The sequence below is a fragment of the Colius striatus genome, chromosome 18, assembly GCF_028858725.1.
Source record: "Colius striatus isolate bColStr4 chromosome 18, bColStr4.1.hap1, whole genome shotgun sequence".
In the NCBI taxonomy this organism is placed as follows: Eukaryota; Metazoa; Chordata; class Aves; order Coliiformes; family Coliidae; genus Colius; species Colius striatus.
The window spans coordinates 6,348,932-6,371,719 of NC_084776.1; the positions used below are offsets into that span (position 1 = coordinate 6,348,932).

The window sequence follows — 22,788 nt, forward strand, 5'->3', positions numbered from 1 at the left end:
TTTAACACAATGTCTTTCATAGCTGTTGAGAATATTTGAAAGATGTAAGTATAGGCATGGCCATTGTTATTTAGACTTATTATTCACACAGGGGCAGTAAAACAACATCATCTGTCAGAAGCAGGGTCCTATTTTTCTGTCCTGAAAGAGAAAATCCTGACTCAAAGCAAACCTTTTATGAAGGAAGCAGCGGTAAGATATGACAGGCACACAAAGATGCTTTGAGCAGGAAGGTTTATTAGCTGCCGCATAACAAGAGCAGCAACAATGGTATTAAAGAGGGACTGCATTTAGTGTGGAGAGAAACCTTCATGCCTTGGGGTACAGGACAAAACAGATGTCTATTTGGAAGAGGCTGTTTTTGGGGCAGGTTCTTGTCAGAAGGGTGCCTGGCCCTAGAACATGGGATACTGGCTGCTGTCAGAGATGGGGGCCCAAGTTAGCGGGAAAATTGCTTTCATCTTGCCTGGGCAATTTTGAAAATAAATGTCCATGTAAAATTCATGGGGAGCTGAAATGAGGGAAAAACCATTTCTTTGCATTCTAGATTAAGCAACAGTTGAGTCTCTGCTTCCTTAAAAATGATCTGCCACCTGCTACTAATTTCTTTCTTTGTTACAAAAGCCATTGAGTGCCTGAAGGAAAGGGGGAGAAGCCGTTAAGCTGCACTTTACACAGAGCAAATGAGAACACAAATAGCAGGGGATGTGTGTTTTAATGAGCAAAAGAGGCATTGATCAGCTTACTACTGCACTTGGGGCTGGTCCCAAAACGCAGCAAGCGCCTGGAGCCACTTGCATTTCTGTGGGACCTGCGGATGCTTGTTGCCTGTGGAGCAGCAGGAGACTGGGCACAAAGCTGGCAATGGTTGCTGTGCCCTTCTCTCACCTGCCCCTTCCCTTGCACCCACACTGCTGTCTGCAGAACAGGCTCAGCTCCCTCTTTGGCACACATTGCCTACACTCCTTTAGGTCTTCTTCATCCTCTGCTTACCTTAAGGGCCGCAGTGTCCTCAGCAGTCTCAAAACCCGAAGCATCCCCAGGATTTTCGTGCCACTGTCTGATACCATCGAGACCAGGATGTCGATGACAGAGATGAGAACCAGCACCCCATCCAGCACGTTCCAGCTGCTTTTCAAGTAGGCTTTCTCCCCAAAACACAAGCCTAGTGCCACCACCTGCCCGGACAACAAGTTGCAACAAATTATGACTATCACATCCAGTATGTTTCTTCCAGTTAGTAACCTGCTGAGAGCGCATTATTTACAGATACAAGTCTGCTAGTCCATTTGCTTCCCAGTATAGAAGCCTAATTAGACAAATCAGCAAAGTGTTATATTGCAAAGACTGTAAAAATACCTCTGCAGAAATATCCTAGATCGTCCCTTACAGCTGATGTATTTTTAATGCAGCTAAACATAGCTGCACAAAACTGTTCCTACCATGTGTAGCTCTGGCATAAAAAGTTTCATCGTGTTTTATTCCTACAGACTGCTGGAGTGAAGGTTCAGAGTGACTGACCCAAAGCAATCCTTTACAAGCTTTGCAAATAAAGAAAATAGAGAAACTTTCTAATGAAAGAGCAATTGTTCTGCGAGATGATTATGAATTACCCAAGAGAGATTTACAGCAACGGGGTTCTGAGCCTCCCGCCTCAAATCCACCGTTTCAACGTGCTTAAGTCTCTCCCTCCTCAGGAAAGCACATAGCTGCTTAGGTTGTTGAGGACAATTGGTTGTTGAAGACAATAGGACTTACATGCATGGTTGAAGTTAAGCATGTGCTCAAGAGCTTTGCTGAATAGGGAAGGATTGCTGAATTGAAGTATCTCTGTGCTCTTATAAATGGTGTAAATCAAGAGCAACTCCAGCAAAATTGTCTGACGCAAAACGTGCTCGGAATAAGGCATGTGGTGGGTATTTGACTATGATTCAGAAGAGGAAAATACACACCTCGCTTGTAGCTGGTAGACCTAAGAGGTTTGTGAGTCCACTGTAATAAAACATCACCGCTATAATACAGGCACACTTATCCTCCAGCTACATTTACCTTAACTGTCATCTCAGTCAGGAAGATAACTGTAAAGATGTAGTTGGAGAGCGTTAGGAAAATCCGTTCCTATGAAAAAGAAAATGAGAGACAATGGTTTATAGTCTGCTCTCCACAGCTGTACATCTCTCACGTATTTGGGCAGTTGTTAACTGCTCTCCAGCATCTCTGCTGAAGCAAAGCTCGGACTGTTTGCTCGCAAAGAGGAAAAAATCCAAATATGTAGATGATGCCACTCAGCAAGGTTCAGCGCTGCCAGTGCCCTGGTCTGTGTCAGCACCATGGACAAGGGCAGCCAGCAGCATTTGCCCCAAATCCTCCCAATTTGGCCCCAAATTCCTCCCTCCACAACTGCCCCCAAACCCCACTCCTTTCATCCTAGGCAGAAACAAGAGGATCTCACCCCCCAAAAAAAGTCATGCTTGATAAATCTCTACCTGCCCCTCATCTGCAGACGTCACCGCCCAGTGTAAATATCAGCGAGCTCCCAATTCTCCTTGAGTCAATATTCGAGCCAAGCAAATTCGAGCCACTGGCTGCCCAAGCCCAGCTGGCCTAAGTTGTCACCACTCCACCAAAGCCAGCAAGGCTCTAGGGGTTTCTGCAAGCTGAGACCTGTCCCCAAAAGGTTGATTCACTTGCCCAAAGCCCCAGGCTACACCTGGGTGTGAAGCCCAACACTCTCAGTGCCCTGTCTCCTGTGTTATCTACCAGACCATGCAATCCTCACTGCCACTGCTCTGCAACAGCAGCTAGTGATTACAGATGAGACCATGGACTGGTTCCCCATCTGTAGTTAGCAGAAACCTTTCTTTTTAATGATGATCATTAAATAAATTACACTTTTCCCTAATCCCTGAACAACCTCTGATTGCCTGTACTGAGAAATGGGCAGCAGAAGGCAGAGGCTGGAGGAAAGATGATGTATATGCATGTATGCATGCATGCATACAGTTGAACCAGCCCCAATTCTGCTAATAACAATTTTGGATGTATTTCTGCCTCTCCCTACAGAGCAATCCTGTAAGAGATGCAGATCTCTCGCTCAAAATGAGATGCAATTTAAACAAGACAAAACACCTTGGCAACTCTCTCGCTTGCCAGATCATGATTTACTGGAAGTGACTCAGGAACCACAGAGTAGCTTGTTTTGATACTGGGTCCATAATTAATTATGTCCTAGACCTGCACTGTGATGCCTGAGCTGTGATAGGAGACATCTCCGTCCGTTAGCTGCCTGCCACACAAAGGACTGCTGTAGAGGGGCAGGCAGCATGCAGGACAAAGAGGGTAGGGACCTGCTTGTGGAGCTAGAGATAAAACAGCAATAGCATGAGAGACTGAGGATATTACATTCCTCTCTGGCAAGCGTGGAGCTATTTTGAAGGATAATCTCCACGGCCCATGTCGCGCACTCTGCAATGGGGAGCGCATGTTGGCTACAGCAACCACAGCCCCTGTTCTGATAAGCCAGCTGAAACTGGGACAGGAAAAGAGAACTCACTTGAAGCAGTTAGAAAATCCACAGCTCGGGGAAGCAAAGTACAATTATTTTAAACTACTCAAGCTAAACTAACTCTCCTGGTTTCCAGATGAGAGCTCCATCAGTGCAGGCAGGGCCCACGCACTCCTCCTGGCTTCCCTGCCCCACAGCTCAGCATCCCCCCTTCTCTTTTTCTGCTGCTCTCAGGCTGTGATCTGGCTCAGCTCCAGCCCTTTTGGTTCCCTTGGTTATAACCTGATGCTGATAAGCCCAGCACCAGTCCCTGTCTTCTTTCCTCTCTTCCAATACCCAGACACACTACAGCTTGTTCTCCTCCTCCTCTCATGTATGAAGTACTGGATTTTGTGCTACAGCTCTTTTCTGTGAACTCCCCTGATTCTTGTGTATCACCCCATTCCCTTCATCTCTGTAACTACAGCTACTTTTGTAACCAGCCCTGGGGAATGGTGACTCTCAAAAGACATGGCTCCAAAGAAGCTTTTGGGGTTTCAAGGGACCATCTCAGGGTGTTCTGTTTTGGGAACAGCAGGGTGATTTCCTTCTGTTAGACTGGCTGGCAGGGAGTCCTGCTCTCCTTTTGCAGGTGGGAGTTGGTACACCATGATAACCAAAAGGAAAAAAAATGGATTTAGGGGAGGGACTGCTGAGCAAACTATTACAGTAAGGAGGACTACTAAGGAAAGCTTAAAATAGTCACAGAGCAGCCAAGACTCCAGTTTTAAGGTCTTACAGGGAAGATCCACAAAAATGAACAGCCTGACACTCCCACATCAACAAAACAGGATTCTATACGATGGCGAGATGAGCAGTCTTTTGCAATACATCAGCAAGATCTCTCAGCCACAATCTATGCTAAAATAAAAGAGCAATAGGATGATTCTGCCCCTTTGATTGATGGATGTTGGTGCTGTGAGGGTCTGGTTTGAGAAAACCTTACACAGTCTATTAAAACAAAATGGTTCAGGGAAATGGCATTGCAGTGCATGCATCAATTCAGTTTTTCTTGTGTCACAACAAAGCTGATACACAAAGGGGAGAGAAGAGTGTGAAATGAACAGTTTCCCCCATTCTCTTCGCACCACACATACGTGCCCGTGGAGAACAGATGGAAGAAACTAACATTGTGTTGAGAGAGGCAAAGTGTTTGAAGGTTTATCAGAGAAGGAGACTGAGACAGATGTCATGCTTATGTCATGTGTTAAAACCTTGATTGTACTTGCAGAAATGGGATATTCAGTACATTGCAGACCATGAGCTCTGCTCTTGTACTTGGAAAGGATGCTGGGTAGGGGCCAGGAGAGTTGGTGTACCTAATTCAAAGGATACACAGGGGATGTTGGCAGCTTCCCATTTAAAAACAACAGAAAGAAAGTGAGACCAAGCGCACAGCAGTGGGGTCCAAGCCACGGGTGTTGGCTCCATGAGGAGCACAGGAAAACCTCAACCTCAGAAACTCACAGCACTGTGAGGCTCGATTTTGGGTCGTTCCATGGCAATGGTAATACAGTTGAGGAAAATGATCACCAAGACGATATGATCAAACATCTTGTGTGTGATGATTTTATTGCACATCAGACGGAATCTGCCGAGAAAGAGGGGAAAAAAGAGAAGACACGGACAAGCTATTAATGCTCAGCTCTTTGGGAAGAAACACAGCAGCTCAGAGCAGACGAACTGACCACTCTGTTTGCAAAGCAGATGAGCTACAATCTCCCAATCCCCTCCCTGGCAGAGTTGCACACTGCAGGCAGATCAGAGTATGACTAGAAAAGGATCCAAGCTACAGAATTAGGGAATACATTTCAAGCCCTGGTCATGTTTGTAGGGGGCTTTGGGGGCATTTGGAACAGAGTGGCTGCTTCCACAACTCTGACACACAGCTGCGTTTGTGTCTGACCCTTTTCCTGTCTGTAGTGCCCAGGTTTAGCTTAAATAAGAGATAAGACACTCCTAGCAAGCCCAAAAGGTTTGAGTGCACATGTAACAAAGGGACAGAAGCTATTTATTGTGACAGATGGCTGTACACTGACCCAGGATTTATAATACCGTATTACATTTCCCAAAGTCTGTTTCTGAAAATCTCTCTAATCTTTGTATGAATGAACTCAAATGCTGTCCAGGGCCCACCAGCTCAACTATGGGAAACCCTCGTTGAGTGTGTGCATGTCCAGCTGGGCTTTGGGAAGGGCAAAGCTGGGAGCCTGCAGGCAAGGAGGGGGTGTTTTCTGAGCGTTGTTGGGAAAGGAAGGAAGAGAAGTGGGAGGACAGAGAAGTCCAGGCTGTGAGGCAAGTTTGGGAGGTCAAGGAGTGTCCATTGCTGTGTTGTAATGTGTCACAGGGGCAAATTCAGATTTAATGCAGCACCTCTCCCCCTTGCTTTGAACTCCTCATGCTCTGTTGAGTGAAATCCCTGTAGCAGTGTCACTGGCAAAGCAAACAATTAACTTGATAAAGCTGCAGCTGTGCCCTGGGCTGTGGGTCTTTATGGACACTCCTATACCTGAGCTGTGCCCATGCCAGAGCAGTTCTCTGCAGCTGAAGGCTGTTTGCTGTCTGATCACAAGGAAGTGCTGAGGCAGGGGAAGGGCTGGGAGTTTTGTGGACTGACATGCAGGGACCCATCCGAGATAGATGGACTGTGAGTCATCCACTGACTTACCTTGAGTGAGGGGCAAAGATGTAGATGGACCAGGAATCTCTCTGTTTGCAGCAGGTAGGGAGACGTGCCTGTACCCACGCCTTCATGCGGTCCTTTTTGCTCTAGGAGGAAAAAACACAGCAGGAATGTACCAGAAGGAAAACACAGAGAGAACTGTTAAAAAAATTAACCCCCAAAGCTTCCAAGAGAAGGATTTGGGGCAGGTTTTCACTGAACACAGATTTGCCAGTGCTTAGTAAAGCTGAAATATAATGATCTCCCCCTCAAAAGACCCTGCTGGGCAAGGGAAAGAGCTCTGGCAGCTGAGCAAGGGCTGCGTCAGCCCCGTGAACTCACAGGATTTGTTTTTGCCTCTTCCCCTGCACAGTAACTGCATCTGGCACACAGTTAGCCAAGAGGACAAACACGATAAAGAAAACCCTTGCCCAGAGGACTGGTAACCCACTCTGATCAGCCCCAGTCTCTCCAGATACTCATCAGATACTTGCCTGAATCTTCTGAGGTTTTTTGAGGTGGTTTTGTGTGTCTTTTGTTGTTTGAGCTTTTTTGTTAACACTATAGAATGCTTATGTCAGAGGTTGCAAAAGGAGTAGAGGGAGAGATTCCTGCTGCTTGCTGGGCCAAGCCCTATGGCCATGCAACCACTGGAAAGCTGGAGAAATCACCTGGGACGTGAGTTTTGGTCCAGGAACACAATGGTGAGCAGCTGCCTCTCATTCAGCATGAACAGATTAGATCTGAGATTATAAAGCCAGAAGGGAACATCATGGCCAGGCTGACCTGCTGCATGAACACAGGCCATCCAACTCTTGCAAATTAATTCCTACTTGAAACCACGGTGCATCCTCAGCCATGCATACTTATGCTTTTGATTCTCTGCAAGGTCATTTAAGGCCAGGAGGGCAGATTGTAAAAGCTTTAGCCAACAGGTTAAATGAAAACATGAAAGATTGGATGCTGAGGGGAAGCCTCACCCTGGCTGCAATAGCCTCTGCATTATGTTTGTTGCCTTCTCATCTCCAGGTCCCTGAGGGGAGATCAAGGTCTTTAAATCAATTGATGCTGCAGCACTAGTGTCTTGGGCACAGAGGACCAGCAGAAGTCAGATGGACATCTCGTCCACCACGCTGGGGCTTTCCCAGCCCTTCCCAATCAAAGCACCAAAAGATAAATCCAGATGGGTGTGTGCAATGTCACCACAGCACTTTGCATTTACAGATAGATAAACAGCACAGAATCACAGCATGGTGGGTGTTGGAAGGGAGCTCCAGAGCTCATCCGGCCCAACCCCCTGCTAAAGCAGGTTTCCCTCGATCAGGAGGCACAGGGATATGTCCAAGTGGGTTTGGAAACCTCCCAAGAAGGAGCCTCCACACCCTCCCTGGGCAGCCTGGGCCAGGGCTCCATCACCTCATAGCAAATAAGTTTCTCCTCGGGTTCCAGCTTATGTCCATCACTCCTTGTGCTGTCACTGGCCAGCACAGAAAAAAGACTGGCCCCATCCTCTCAACACCCACAATTTAGGTACTTATAAGTGCTGATAAGGTGCCCCCTTCAGCCTTCTCTTCTCCAGGCTGAACAGCCCAAGGTCTTGCAGTCTTTCCTCATCACAGAGATGCTCCAATCACCTCATCATCTTGGTAGTCCTCACTGGAATCCTTGCTCCGACATTACCCTTCTTTCCCTGCTACCATCTGAGCTTGGGTGGGCACACACATAGGAACATGGCTGCATGGGCACTTTGAAGGTTTCCTCTGGAGATGCTCAGAGCTATAAGCAGGTGGTGAGAAATGAAGCACAGCATAGGAATTGCTACTCGCACCCCAGGAACACGCAGACCCCAGGCCTCAGGCACTTTTATTCATTTTGTCCTGGAAACAGGGAGGGGGAATTCACTCAGAGCCACACTGTTCACAACTGGAGGTACTCTGGACTGTAAAAATGGGATTTGTTAGGGTAATTGAGTGGAATGGAGGAACTGCTTTCTGTTCCTGTACACACTCGGCCAGGGGTCTCATTAGCAATGGATAATAGCAAATGTAGTGTCCATTTTAATGAAAGCACTCAGTGACAACCTGAGCCCTTCAGAAAATGAAAACCACCTCATGAAAAATAACAAGACAAGTCTGAATAACAACAACAACAACAAAAGGCTACATCTTTCCACTCAGCTCCTTCAGCCATCCATCATTCCCTCCCCTTCTACACAAACACAGACCACGCCACAGCACACCAGCAAGTTTTGACCATGTCTTGGGTCTTTTCACATCCCTTTTCCAACTCTAGGCAAGAAGTCAGAACTGCTCCCTTCTCTTTAAACTGTACTTAATAGAGTATGCATCCTTGGGGTTGTGTTATCCCTTCAAACAGCCTGGTTAGTTTCATTATCTATAGATTCAGCAAAGGTAAATGAATGGATAAAAATCAGGTGTTTGCTCAAAGTTGCAGTGAGAACAATGATGGCTACCCCAGCCTCTGGACATGGAGTAATAGCTGTGCCTCGGTCCAGTTCATTTTGTGAGCTGGAAGGTTTCCAGAAGTATCTATTATTCAAAGCAGTTCTGGTATTTATCATGGGGATTTGTAGTGAATGGTAATGCGTCAGCAGCACAGAATGCTTCTTTATATTCCTTTTGTCCAATTTTAATGCCAAAGATATTTTGGGGTTTGGCTAATTGTTGCAGCTTGCAGTTCACGGGCTAAATCAGATAACAAAGCAAAAATTGATCTTCCATCATGTCTCTCCCTTCAATGTGTTAGAGAAGGGCAAGCAACAGAGCTCAACCAGGGCTGCAGCCCAATTGCTCTGTACCAGGCCAGGTACATCCACTGAAATCTACTGTCCAAGGAATTACTTCAGATTCCCACCAGTGGAACGGTGCACTCCACTTAATTTGAGCCAAATGTAAGATATTTGTGAAATAAACCCCGAGCATTTCCAGCCTAAGTCCCATCAGATGCTTTCTCCATGAGGTCCAGACACGCATCAACTGCTTACAATCAGGCTGATTGCTGCTTAAGCCTGCATTATGTTCCCAGCGACAGATCAATTATGTGGTTTAAATCACATCTATTTGTTCATAAAACACACCTGGGCAGGATGAATAAAGATGCAAGGGGAGAAGAACACTACTCTTTAATTCAGTTGCCAGTGACTCAAGACAAAAATCTCCCTGGGTAAGATTCCCCCTCCCCCAGCACATGGCATGATGCTGGTTTCACGCCTTCACCTGGCAGCATGCTGACAGGGAATAAGGCCCTTCCATCCCACAGCAAGGAGAGCTGCTGATAAATAGCTGCTTTTTTATCTCTTTTTTTAGGACTTCCAGATATTAATGTACTTCTGAGGGCAGGATGAAAGGCAGTTGGCATTAAAAGATGACTGATGCACTCCTTGGAGTAAAGGAGAGGCTTAGATTTATCAAAGATTTATTAGAAGGATGGGGGGAACTGCTGAAAAATGCTCTATGAGTAGCAAGAGACCTCCAGGCAAGCTGGAAGCTCAGGACCCAATTATTTAGAATTAAATATGCAGCAGAGGCAGGTTGAAAGGATTTGGGGGGCAATTGGACCACACACCCCAGCAAAAAGTGCAATAGGCAAAGGGGAAAGGAGCTGCAATCATAAAGTGCAGTAAGGGTTTGGGGAGGAGGGGACACATTTGGTTGCAGATCTAATATTTCCTTCACTTTCTGTTCTGAGCACTCAGTAATTTGGGTAAGAAAGCACCCAAAACTCAGATGTGAACAATAAAAACCTCACTAACAGATCCCTGAGCTCGGTCCCAGCCACGTGAACCCAACCAAGCAGCAGATCTTTCCCTCCGTGAAGTTTCTCCTTGTTTGCACTCATGCAATGAAGAGCAGATTTCAGTCCCCCGATTTGGTACTTCTGGAAAGAGCTACCAGGGGCCTCATTCTGGCCCTTTGGAGGGATGTAAATTCAGAATCAACTCCTTGAAGGCAGCAGAGCAGCACTAATATAATGGGAGCCTAGGAGATCTAACCAAAGCCTTTGCACTTCCTTTTATTTCTGCACAGAGGCAATCAAAACCAGCCATCGAGGAGAGAAGTGAGGCTTTGTTGCAGAAGGGCATATTTAAGACTACTTTGATCTGAATAACAGTTGAGTTCTTTTCTTCTGTTGTTGGTGGGGGAGATTTGAATTTTATTTTTTCTACTTAATAGGGAAAAAAGACGACTTTTTTTTCCCCCCTGACTTTGTCAAGGCTAATTTAGGGGCAAAGCATCCCCCCAAACATCAGGAGGGGATCACAAAGGGAAGCTCCACAACCTAGGGATTCATTTCACTAATCTAAGTAATATTTTCCAACCGTCTGGTTTAGTGATTTGCAGGGAAGACATATTTCAAAGCACAGGGGAAAGCACCAGCCAGCTGCAAATGTCCCAGCTCCTGACTGTGGCTGTACCATGAGCTGGGGCACAAGTTATTCACCCTGTTTTGTCTATTCTTTCCTTAGTAATTTGCTTCTGACCACTCCACGGAAGAGAATTGAGAGACTTTTGGTTTAACCCCCCATGGCCAGACCTCAGCACACAGAAGATGACATTTGAGTTATGCTAAAAGGAGCTGCTCTAATAAAGATTAAAAGAGGAGGGACACGGCCCATTGCACAATGTCCACTGCAAGGGGAGGCACTGGCTTCTGATCTGGCAGGGGGACAGGAAAGGAACTACAGGATGTTTGGACCAGGTGAGCTGGAAAAAGCAGCAGATGTTGGAGCATGAAAAAACTGTCCCCAGGTAGCAATAAACAGCATGGGCTCTTGATCACATTTAATAGTGCTTTTTCCAAATATAATTACTGCTCCTTTCTTAAAAATTCAATTTATTTTATGGAGGTTAAAAACCAAGTTATGCCAATCAGTAAAAATCCCAGGCTGAGGATCCATGCTGGAGATGTAATGGGATAATGGCTTTTTTTAAAGGTGATTCACGGCTGAGTGACTCCATTCTGCCAACACTAACTCTCCTTCTCCTCCCGTTCCTTCTCTGGAGTCACCGCTGCCTTTCTCATCCCTTTACATGCTCCAAATCCAATTTTCATTCAACAAACTCAGTGAAATACAGTAAAATCACGTCCACAGTCTGCAGCTTTCCTGTTCTCAGTACCATCATATGGCTCTACCCAAAACACATCCATTTCAGCAACAGAAAGCAAGTTACTCCCGGGGTGACACATCAGACCATCCCATTCTTAAGAACAAGGTAAAGCGAAGCAAAGAGGTAACTAGAACAGAACTGTCCTAGGGATATCCCAAGGCACACGTGTCAGCTGAGACCACGGGCATCCTGCTGCCCAGCTCAAGTCCCCCTCTGCCAGCCACACAAAACACCTTGGAAAAGCAGCCAAATCCCTTTTATTCCCTTAAGATAGAAACAGTCCCATGGAAAAAGACCCAGGGATCCTCGTCTCTTCCCTGCACTTGCAGCATTTTAGCTAATATTTCCTAAATGGTACTTTTCAGGCCCATGAAAGAGGCATTTATTGGCCTAATGACTCTTCAGATGGAAATTAATACTGTCTCTATGGGACTAATGCTACCATGGGAATGAGAGGCCAAGTCTTGCCCTTCCATTGCCTGTTGATATCAACAGAAGTTGTCTGCTGCTGTGCATGGGGGCAGAAAGCTCAGTAACAATTGGAGAGCAGGGAAAGCTTTGAGCTTTTAAAACCAGAAAAGTGTATATTTCCGAGAGATAACCTTCACTCTGCACCTTTCAGTGGAATCTGAGGGGGTTTTGCACTGCTCTCTCCATCATGAATCATTTGATACTGCATTGAAATACTTCATATGATGCCAGTCCCATTCCTGATGGCATTCCACAGCGCAGAAAACATCTGGTGCTCTTCTGGGTGATTCTCAGGGTGGTCTGGTGAGACCTAGTCCCTTGCAATAGGCCATTGCTTTGCACTCATTTACTCATTCCTCAGACAGGTACAAGCATCTCTTTGATAAGAAAAGTCCAAAATAAGCACTTGGCATTTCCTTACCATGTTGCCTTCATCATCACAGTCATCACAGTCCTGGTGGGGGTCATCCAGGTGGAGCTGATGCAGCAATAGACCTGGAGAGGTCTTCCCATTGCAGTCCTGGTGCTCAGAGGTGGAGGTTCGACTGCTGTGCATGCTGCTGGTCCGGTACAGGGAAGGCACCTGCAGGGTATCCTGGAGATCAAAGGAGCCTTTTGTTTCCAGCGACTCCATGCGATGAGGCAAAGAGCCGTTGAAGCTGCCAGCGCGGCTGGAATGCTCCTCATCGGAGCTCTCCCCTTCCTCTGAGCTCTCCTTCCCCTCGCCGGAGAGGAGGGACCTGCGCTCGCCGCTCTGCGCCCGGCGCTTGAGGCTGGGGGCCCGGCCAAGGCTGTTCCAGCTGGAGCGGCGGCTGTTCCAGCTGCTGCTGGCACGCCAGGGGCTGTGCGGGGAGCTGCGGGCGCTGGGCTGCGGGGAGGACAGAGAAGGCATCAGTCCCGTGCCATCCGCCCCACACCAGGGCACTGCCCCACCAGCCGGGACGGGCAGGCGGACAGACGGCCCTGTGAGGCGCAGGGACACGGGCTGAGCGCCCGTGGGAGGAGGTGCCATGAGTACCGGGGACTTGAGCTCGTAGGCAGCGGGGTCCATGGAAACGCCGCTGGCCCGGCGGGACTCGTAGCCCTGTGCTGCATCCCCAAACATGGCACTCTTGGGCATGGGCATCGGCGTGGCAGCGGTGTGGATGATGAGTGGTGGGGTCAGGCTCTTCTTCAGCTCTGGGTGGTCGCTCAGAGCCATCACTGGAAGACATGAGTAGGTTTTAGGTGTCACACCTCAAGGAGCCTCATCTACAACCTGCTCTCAGGCAGACAAAGCAGCTGCACGGGGATGGCTGTCCTCCAAGCAACAGGAGGATAAGGGCCAAAATGCCCTTCTGGAGGACTGAGAGCCTGTCCCTCAGCCTGGCAGGGGAGCAGGGGGATGTAAATAAGGAACGGGGCTAGGTACCAATGGGATCAGGTGCCAACAGGAGAGTAGATGCAGACCATCATCTGCTGCCCCTCAACCCCCCAATCAACACCCACTATCTCCAGCAGTAGGAACCTCCTTGCCCATTCCAGGCTCTCTCCATCCATCCTTCATAGAATCACAAAGCTGTTGCTGCTGCAGAGACTCTTAAGATCGAGTCCAGCCTTTGTCCCAGCTCTATCAACCACTAGACCTTTTCCTTAAGTACAATATCCACCTGTCTCTTAAAAACCTTCCCTGCAGCTTCTCCCCCTGTGCTCCCATAGAGAGACCCCAAAAGCCCAGTCTTTGGGCTCAGGAGGGAGATTATGGCCTGAATGCTATCACATCTCTCTGTCTGCATCCTGCCACAAGCCACTGGCCAAAGGCAAGTGTGCCATAGCTTGGACTATCCCATGCAAAGCAACGTTTCTGTGGAAGCACCCACCCTCCCAGGCTTGTTACTCACAGGCTGGATTTGACAAGTTCTTCTTAAGTCCTCCCTCCTCTTCCAGGCAGCGGGGGAAGAGTTCCCCCTCGGAATCAGACTTGGAAGCATCACCCTGGAGTAAAACAGAGCTTCAGCAAAGAGGGCAAAGGGCCATGGTGCATGGACACCCCTCTGAAAAAAAACGGATTCCCATCTCCAACACCACACCTACAGATCCACTGAACTTTGTACCATGATGCAACATCACCTTCCACAAAATGATGCATGCACATATTTATACCACAGACTAATTAACCTCCTACCAGGAAGACAGACTGTCTCTGGCTCCAAACACAGTCCCAGAAAGAGATTGGGAAAACAAAAAAACAAAACCAAGCACCCTATTGCTTAATTTTTGTTGCTGGAATTTCACTTTGGGCAGATATTAAGGAAGGACAGATATCTGATGAGCAACTTGGGGACAAATATTGACCTTGCTCATCTCTTAATTTATACACTGGCTTAAAACTCTCCATGTGTGGCTCTTTGTAGTGATGCTTCACTGAAGCAATCTGAGGTTGAGAAGGGGCACAAGGGGCCCTAACTTTCCAAGGCAGCTTCTGGGCGCATGTTGATGGACGCCCCACCAGCACAGAGAGAATCCAAGCGACAGAACCTGATGACAGCCCCAGGCAGCCGTTCCCCTCCCAGCTGTGAAACACAACAGAAGCAGAAGTTTGGGTGATTTATGCCGTAGCACTTTGGGGATTTCAATTCCGCTGCATCGTTTCGAAGGCTGGGGGTTGAGCAAGAGCTGCCCGCTTAGTCCCAGGCCCATCCTCAGGAGGAGAGAGAGAAGAGGTTTTACCATTGCTTGCAGTGCTGCCTCGGCTCTCGCTCAGTCTTGTGGCACAGACCTGTTTTAGGGCTGTCCCTGTGAGCCCCTCCACTGATTCTGTCCATTGGCACTGCAGAAAGGCGCTTAGGGTGTGGTATAGTCAGGATACATCCCAGGGGCAGTGGTGCTCGCCAGAACGATACCCATCCAAAAAGAGGAGGATTCACGGCTGAAACCACTGCTCTGGCAAAGGGCACCAAGCCCCATTGTGAGGGAGGAGACATGGGGAGGGAGGGAGGGAGGGAGGATGCTGGGATGAGAGAAGCCAAGCAGTTACTTATGTCAGCTGGGAGAGACCAGGAGCCCCAGAAAACCCCACCGAGGCTAAGCTGCATCCCCAGGAGCCCTGGCCAGCACTGCAGAGGTTTGGTGCTTGGGTACCTGTTGGTTGTAAAAACCCAGAGGGGCCCCAAGTGGAATGGGAGGAGGAGATGGAATCCAACACAAAGCCCAGTGCCCTGCACCTATTGGATAAGCAAAACCACAAAGCAATGAACCCTAATAGTCTCCCACAGGGTCACTAAACAGTTAAGGAGATTTCTTCCAGGCAGAATGGACACTCTCAGACATGTGTTTTTAAGACAAAAGAGAGTGTGATGTGAAGTCTGGGCTCAAAACTCCCCTCCTGAGGATCCAGGGCTTCTGTGCTATGCAGGGAAGCTCATCCTGCAGGACCCAAGATTGGGAAGGTCAGGAGTGCACCTTGCAAGGGGGAGCAGTAAAGTCAGACTGGCCTGAACTTTGCTGGAGTCAAAACCACGTCTCTGGATGAAGAGGGACTCCAGCTGGCTCCAGGTACGCTCCCTGTAGAGGCTCCCAGCTCAGCCCAGCAGCAGCCGTGCCAGGAATTACTCACTTCTCTCTAATGAGTTATTAAAAAGGAATAAACAACTGGGAGAATTTTATGTGATTTGTATTCCTGGAGCACTCTAATAGCCCAAAGGAAAGTTTTAGGCTGTACAATGAGATGTGTGCTGAGACAGACAGGCAGAGCTACGTGGGGACTTCCCACCCCCTTCCCCAGCACCAAACCCCATGTCTGGAAGGCAGAAAGCATCCCATCCGAAACACCACGTGCCAGACTCAGTCCAGTGCAGGCAAGCATCTCGCAGCCAGGGCTGCTCCCCGTTACCTGTTCTTGCACTCCCAGTTTGCCTTTCTGGATAAGAGAAGGGGTTATGAGAGAACAGGGAATTAAAATCCTTTTGGGAAATGAGGGTATGTCAAGATGGACCAGACGGTACAGTGGCTAAAGCAGCCTGTACCAAAGGGGACTGACACACTGGGATCCAACAGGAAAGTGCTTTTGGGCTGAGGGAAAAGCCAGATTTCTCAGAAAGGACAGAAAGGGAAGGGAGTGGTAAAGAGAAAGATGAGGTTGGCAGGAGAGTAAGTGCTGGGGTATGCTGCACTTCGGAGATCCACAACTTCCTCAGACCTGAACAGGCCCATTTCACAGTCTGACCCCTACTGTCACACGGCACCTTGCTGGAGATCTCAGCATCCCAGTCAGCCTCTCTGGGACACACCTCGGGACAGCTGCCACTGTCCTACCCCATCCTGCTGAGCTGAACACTAGGCTCCATCACACACGTGTCCACAAACAGGCTTGATTCCAGGTCCCTTCACTCCCAAACACCTTTTTCCACCTGCATCAGCATCACCATTCTACATCCCTGGGGAGGTCCCTGGGATGTTACTGCACTATGGAGGGGCTGTGTCAGCCCCTCGAGAAGCATTCCCTAGGGCAGGTGTCCAGAAAGAGGTCAGTGAGAGCCAGGGCTGGAGCTATATCAGCCATCTCAAAACACCCACCTCAATTTACCTGGCTCACCCAGAGAAGGAAGGGACTTAAAATCAAAGCCGACTTCACAATGAGGACAACCAAAAAGGAAAGAAACCCAAAAACACCCCCAAAAAACACCCAAACAAATCCCAAAAGAACAACAACTACTACAATGAACACAGCACCACGGCATGTGACCAGGCACCACGAGAGAGACAACCACGGCGGGCAGTGGGATGTGCTGTACATACCCCCGACGAGTCGACAGGCAGCTGAATACAGCTTAACTGCCCACTCGCATCTTCTCGCTTGGAGATCTCCTGAAGGAGAAACGGGGGGAGGGAGGGGGGAGGAAGGGGAAGGGGGGGTTCAATTTTCACAGTTTCAACAGCAGGACTGAACAGGGAAATCAAAACAAGAAACCACAAGAGAAAAGGAGGGGGAAGGAGAAGGGCAGCGTGGTGCCGTGGTGGAGAGCCAGGCTGGGGCACCCACTTGGCCCAGGGAAGGGATGGAAGATCCCAGAAGTAGCAAAGCCCTTTGAAGGGATCAGCCTTACCTTTAAATTAAGTGTTTCGAACAGAGCCTTCTTCAGCTCGTAAGTGATAATTGTGCTAATGAAACAGCAGCTAATTATTGAAAACATGATTATATTTTTTGTTGCAGATGCATAATAGGGTCTTTATTTATTATGCCTTCATTAAGCAGCAACGGAGGCTTTTAATGAATGTTTGATTAACACAACATCAGTCCTCTTACAGCCAGGTGAAATACCTAATTTAAGGAAAGTCACCAGAATCTGCTGCAAGTTCAAATCTCTCTTTACTCCCATTAGCAGAGACATCTATTTAAAGCAGTGGAGGGGCCAAACATGAGAGATCTGTGGGAAGGGGGTCATAGGCCCATCCTGGAGGGCTCTATCCCACAAGTGGTCCCAGCAGCTCTTCACAGCACCAGAAGTCAGCCTTTCCCTACTCACCAGGAAAGCACACATTTGTTTTTCACTTCACTGTGTTTCCTTTTCCTCAGACATGGCTCTCCCTGCGCTCCTCAGCACGTTTTGGCAGCGTGGCCATGCCTGGTCCTGTGCCACAGAGGTGGGGGAGATTACACACTGCAGCAAGAGGGTACAGGTTGTCCCATTGGCTTAATCATTTGCCTACAGGGCAATGGATCTTCAGTTGCTATGGGATGCAAAACTCATCCCACTCTAGGTTAGGATGAAGAGTTTAAGGAAAACAGATCAGCTTTGGGATCTGAGCGTCCAGACAATGGTGTTTTGCTAATGATGTAATGACACTTAATTTAAAGTTTTTGGTTATAACAGAGAGAGAGACATAGAAACACTTCTCCTTCACAAGGAAAATCCCACTGAAACCAGTAGGAATGCAAAAGGCAAAGGATGCAAGAAAATCACTGCCAAAACTCCCTACTGCGGGAAAAGAGACTGTTCCTTCCACTTGATGCTCAGAAGTCAAAGTCCATATTTCTGTGAGGATGCCACACTCAGAGAGCAGTTAAGGTCCTGCAGAGGAAAGGGTGGAGGGGCTGGAGGATCTGGGGAGCTCGGGAGAGAGGAGAGCACAAAGGAGGAGAAGGAACAAACCCACAAGCGAGGACAGCTGGGGACAAGGGGACATGAAACCAGGAGGATTACCAATGGAAGAATACACTTTGGAGATAATATTATTAGGAAGCCCCTTGGGAGAGGAGCTTTATGCCTGACAAAGAAGAATCATTGCTTGCTTCAGAGAGAAGTCCCCAGGGCAGGGACCTGAGAGGTCAGGCAGCAATTCCAAATTAGCAGCTCGATCAAAAGGAGTCCCCTGCTCACCTTCCCTGCACCAACACCAGGCTCGAGTTAAATCAGAGAGCACGCAGTCAAAAATAACTGTGTTGTATAAAGTCCTGCGTGTGCCTCTTGCAAGAGAGAAGCAGGTTACTAAATTAAAGGAACAAAAAAAAAGAAAACCCAACCCCACACCAAAATCTCTCAACCCTGCAAAATATATTGCTCTGTATTTAAAGTTTGGAACAGGTCCTTTTTGTTTCTCAACTGCTTATATACCTCTGCTGCCTAGCAACTGGGGCTGCAAAGCCATGCACCAAAATTAACGAGGTGCTTGCAGATTGAGGAAAGGCACTCAAGGACCAGGGAGATAAAGGCAGCAGCCCTGAGATTGTGTTTCAGTCCAGAAATCTGAAAGAGAATGGAAAAAAACTCCACCACTATGACAAAAAAAATCCCAGCTCAGAAGGGTCAAGTACAATCACAGGAGGGAGACGCTGGGGTTTGTTTACGGTGAGAGATGATCTCTCCATTAATTCTGCTTAGGAGAGGATCCTTTTTGTGCTGGCTAGCAAAAACCAGAACGGGATCTGTTTGCAAAGCTACACACCAGCAAAGTCAAAGAAACATAAACCAGCAAGGCCAGAGCTGGCTCCCAAGCTCCAGCAGACATTCCTGCTGCGGGAAACTTGGGTCGAGCAGAGGGATCGCTCGATCTCTTTGTAATTCACTGGAAGGATGTGGAGAACTCAGAATAACAAGGATGTGGAAAGAAGATTATTATTATTGAAATGCCTTTATGAAAGTCTGTGATCTCAAACAGCCCTGTAATCAGGCATGAGTGACAGAAATCTGGAATAAGTTCATTGATGTTGCCATGGTTGGGCAGAATTGGCCAGAGAGGGTTTGACCTTTGGAGGCTGCACTGGATCCCAATCCCTGCACTCACACCTCCATGCCAGTGTGAGCATCGCTGGCTTCAGGCTGCCTCGGTGTTTTCCTGAATCCCAATTTACTCTGCACTTAAAGCACACTTGCAGCTTACATGGAAATCCTGGAGCTGCTTTGGACCATCCCAGTGCTGCCACAACAGAGAAAAGCAGGCAATGGGGCAGCCAAAACCAAATGTGGGGGTGCTGCAGGTGGTTCCTTCACTGCAGGGAAGATGTACCCTCAAGGAAACATGGTCATTGGGATAAAAATCACAGCATATCAAGCCAAGGCACAAATTCACAGGGAGTCTTACGCCGTGGCACTAGCTGGCTGCAAAGCAAGCACAGGATAGATTGCTGCTGAGGGAACCGGGCGGGTGTGCAGGAGCAGAGCAGCGGGTGAGCACAGGGAGGCTCCAGCATGAAACACCCAGCCAAGCCAAGGAGCAGAGGTGCCAGCCTCCCTCGAGGACCAGGGGCTGGAAAAGGGGCTGCTGCATTTAAAGGATGTGTCCTTTTTAAAAGCGGGTGCAGCTGGAGATCTCTCACTCCGGCGACCTTCAGAGAATCAATTTGCTGGACTGAACAGACAAAGGTTTGGTTTCGAAGCCGTTATCACAAGCAGACAAGGAGCTTTTTACCTCTTCTCACTCAGGCAGGGGAACATTGTGCTATTTGGGACAACCTGGAAGTGACCTTCCCTTCAGCTGAATGGGGAGTGGGAGGATTTACAGACAGAAACAGCTACAACAATAACAATTAAAAAAAAAGAAAAAGCACTGACATGGAGAGAGACGATACAAAAAATACAAAAAAATGTTTCTTCTTGCAATCTCCAGGTACAACTCCAGTAATTTAACCCTAAACTGCAGTCCAAAACCAAGAATAAAACCAGTTCTGTGCATAGGTGTTGATAGAGTGGTGGGATATTATGATAACACAGCAACAAATCTTAAATAGTCACCCCAGAATGCTGATAAAAGTCAGAGATGGTGTGTAAAACCACAGCCTACACAAGCAGATCCCAGTGAGCAATTCTAGGTGATATTTATCTTCCCAGCCCCCAGGAAGGGTGTAAAGGTCCCCTCCTCACATTGAGGTTCTTTCACAGTCAGACAATTTTTTGCAGAGAGCAGGGGTGCATTGAAGTTCCCCCACTCTGGGGACCAGGTGATATCCTCACCTCTCTGAGACAATTGGGAAGGCAGTAGGATGAAAAAAAGAGGTTGAATTCAAACTTAAGTGCTCCCCTGCCATTCCACGAAAGCTTCCAGCAATCCAGGCTGTCTCATGGAAGCTCCCAGCCCGAGGAAGCAGATGGCAGAGACCAGAAATCATGTACTTTGAAATGTGCAGAGCGTTACAGGGCTGCAAACGGGAAGAGCTCCACAAACGTGTATCATCAAAAAAAAAAGAGAATCGTGCCACTAATCTCTCACCAGCCTGCGTAAGTTTCCAGGAGGGGCTTTTAATCTGGCTGACAAACACGGTAAGAACTGTTTCAAAGGCACTGTCATAGCAGCAATCCCATCCGCAGTGCCTGACTCACCGCTCAATTCCCACTCCTGCATTAATGCTAACAATGCTTTTCATTTAAGCCCTTCATTTAGAGGGGTGGCTGCATGAAACTGCACCGTGGCTAAGAAAGAAAAAAAGGGAGACTTGATGTTTCCCACCACCTTTTTCTCATGTGCCACTTTTGTGAATGTATTGCTGTCCATCTCGGGAATCTAATTCCAGGATCTGGAGGCCCTGAAACTTTAGAAGAGAGCAAAGACACGAGCGTGAGGACATTACCTCTGTCTGGAAACCCTCTACCAGGATGGCCACCAGCAGGTTAAAGAGAACATAATTCCCAAATGTCATGAGAGCGATGAAGTAGAGAGCAGCCCAGGAGGATGTCGATGCCATGCCATTGTACAGGACCTTGTTCCAGTCTTCCTGAGTCAAAATCTGCAGGAAAAGGGTATCAGGAAAATGGAGATACTGGGGGATAGTGTGTTGTTTTCCCCAAGCCTGGCTGGGTATCTGCTGTGTTCTGGATGGATCAGACAAGCACTCCGCTTTCAGGTTGTCCACTGTAGCTATAACCACAGGAAAACAGACCTGTCCCAGCCATCTTCTGAGTCAGAGAAGAGACAACACCAAAGCAACCATGACATGCTGCTGTTAAGGACCTTGCCCAAACTGTCCCAACTCTCACCCACAACAAGTCATAGGGGAGTGTAACATCAGATGGGTTGGACTTTGCCTTTGGTTGGCCAGAAAAGCTAAAAGTCCTTCACAGGTCCCACAGTTAGAGAGCCCAGTGCTGCTAGAAGAAAAAACCACATGTATCAATTATGGGCTTAACATAGATTCTGTGCTTTTGTCGAGATCTCACTGCAAATGTCCTGATCTCCTCCTCTCCATCTCCACCCTCTCCAGTTACCTTCACCTGGCAGCCCACACTCTGTAAATGCAAGATCCTCCTGCCCCAGCAGCCCCCCCTCATCAGCTTTCTGCTTTATTCTGGAAAATAATTCTGAAAGACCCCCATGTTCCTGCACTTATGGCTTTGGGTCCTCTCCCTTCCACGGCAGGGAGCTTCACTAAGCTCTGTGAGATGCTTCAGAAAACAACTCCAAGCCCTCGTAGCCTCAAAACCCACACGAGTTGTGGCATTTTCCATTCTGTACCTGGAAAACAGTGACAATGGCCCAGAGCAAAGAGTCAAAATTCTTCCTGTCAGGCAGAGTGTCACCGTCTCGTTCTGAGGCAAACTTACAGCCGAAGAGGTGCATCCCCAGGATGCTGCAGGGGAGGGAAAGCAGTGGCTCAACAAGAGGATCACAGAACAAACCAGCAGTGCTGACTGTCTCCTGATTTCACCTTGGCAATCCTTTGTTTTTCTTCAAAAAAGGATGAAGCATTCATTCACTGAAAGCCTCAAGATCATGCAAAACAGTTGTAAAATTGGGTCAGATCTGTCAGAAAGTTTCAACTGAAAACTACGCCCGCTCCGTCTTTTTGTTGTGCTTTGCTTTAAGTCAAAACATTGTGTTTCAACATATTATAAACAAAATGTTTTGACTTTCTGGTTTGCAATGACACATTTCCAGCAAAATATGCTTAAATTGAATTAGGAAGAGAAAAAGGGATTCTGTGAAATGCCTGAATGAGACATATCAGGGGACCCAAAACAGCTTTTTCAATTCTGACAAGCAAACAGAACACCTTTCATTTTAGATTGATACTAAGAGAATAATTTGTTTTTCCCTGCTCTTGGCCAGTAAGCTGAATAATCAAATTATTTACAGCTCTGCTGAGCACCACAGCTGCAAATGGTGGTTTTGGAGTGAAAAGGCTTACTGAGGGGAGAGGCATTATTCCATGGAAGAGATTGGCTTTCTTCAGCCTTCCCAATGCCTATATTTATGGAACACCATAGCCGGCTGTTCCAAGGAGCTAGAGTCTTCTCACAGTCTACACTAAATCCCCCAAATTTGGGCTATTTCTAACATTTTTAGTTCTCACAAGAGGCAGCTATGCAAGAGCACAAGCTCTACCATTGCTGACTTCATTTTAGGAACATCACTCTCTCCTTGGCAGTACTTTTAGCACCGGGCTTTCTGCTAGCCTGTGAGTAAGGAGACCTCTGTCTTGGGGTGATGTCAAAGAATTTTCCAGCTGAAAGATTTTCCTTGTAAATCATCTTGCAGAGACAGATGTCTTGCTTGACCAGAGTTAAGAGAAT

At 47.7% G+C, this 22,788-nt stretch overlaps 1 protein-coding gene across 1 annotated transcript in view; it reads right to left on the reverse strand.

Annotated features, from left to right (window-relative positions):
* Nucleotides 1–22,788, reverse strand: part of CACNA1G (calcium voltage-gated channel subunit alpha1 G) — a 139,124-nt gene that overhangs the window by 41,124 nt on the left and 75,212 nt on the right. Inside the window, exons 13-22 of the mRNA XM_062010454.1 lie at nt 21,731–21,845; nt 20,850–21,005; nt 16,583–16,651; nt 15,678–15,704; nt 13,687–13,780; nt 12,228–13,009; nt 6,213–6,313; nt 5,012–5,135; nt 2,050–2,118; nt 994–1,178 (exon numbers count right to left, since the gene is read on the reverse strand). Of these exons, the coding sequence (XP_061866438.1) occupies nt 994–1,178; nt 2,050–2,118; nt 5,012–5,135; nt 6,213–6,313; nt 12,228–13,009; nt 13,687–13,780; nt 15,678–15,704; nt 16,583–16,651; nt 20,850–21,005; nt 21,731–21,845 (1,722 nt within the window). The remainder of the gene's footprint in view (nt 1–993; nt 1,179–2,049; nt 2,119–5,011; nt 5,136–6,212; nt 6,314–12,227; nt 13,010–13,686; nt 13,781–15,677; nt 15,705–16,582; nt 16,652–20,849; nt 21,006–21,730; nt 21,846–22,788) is intronic.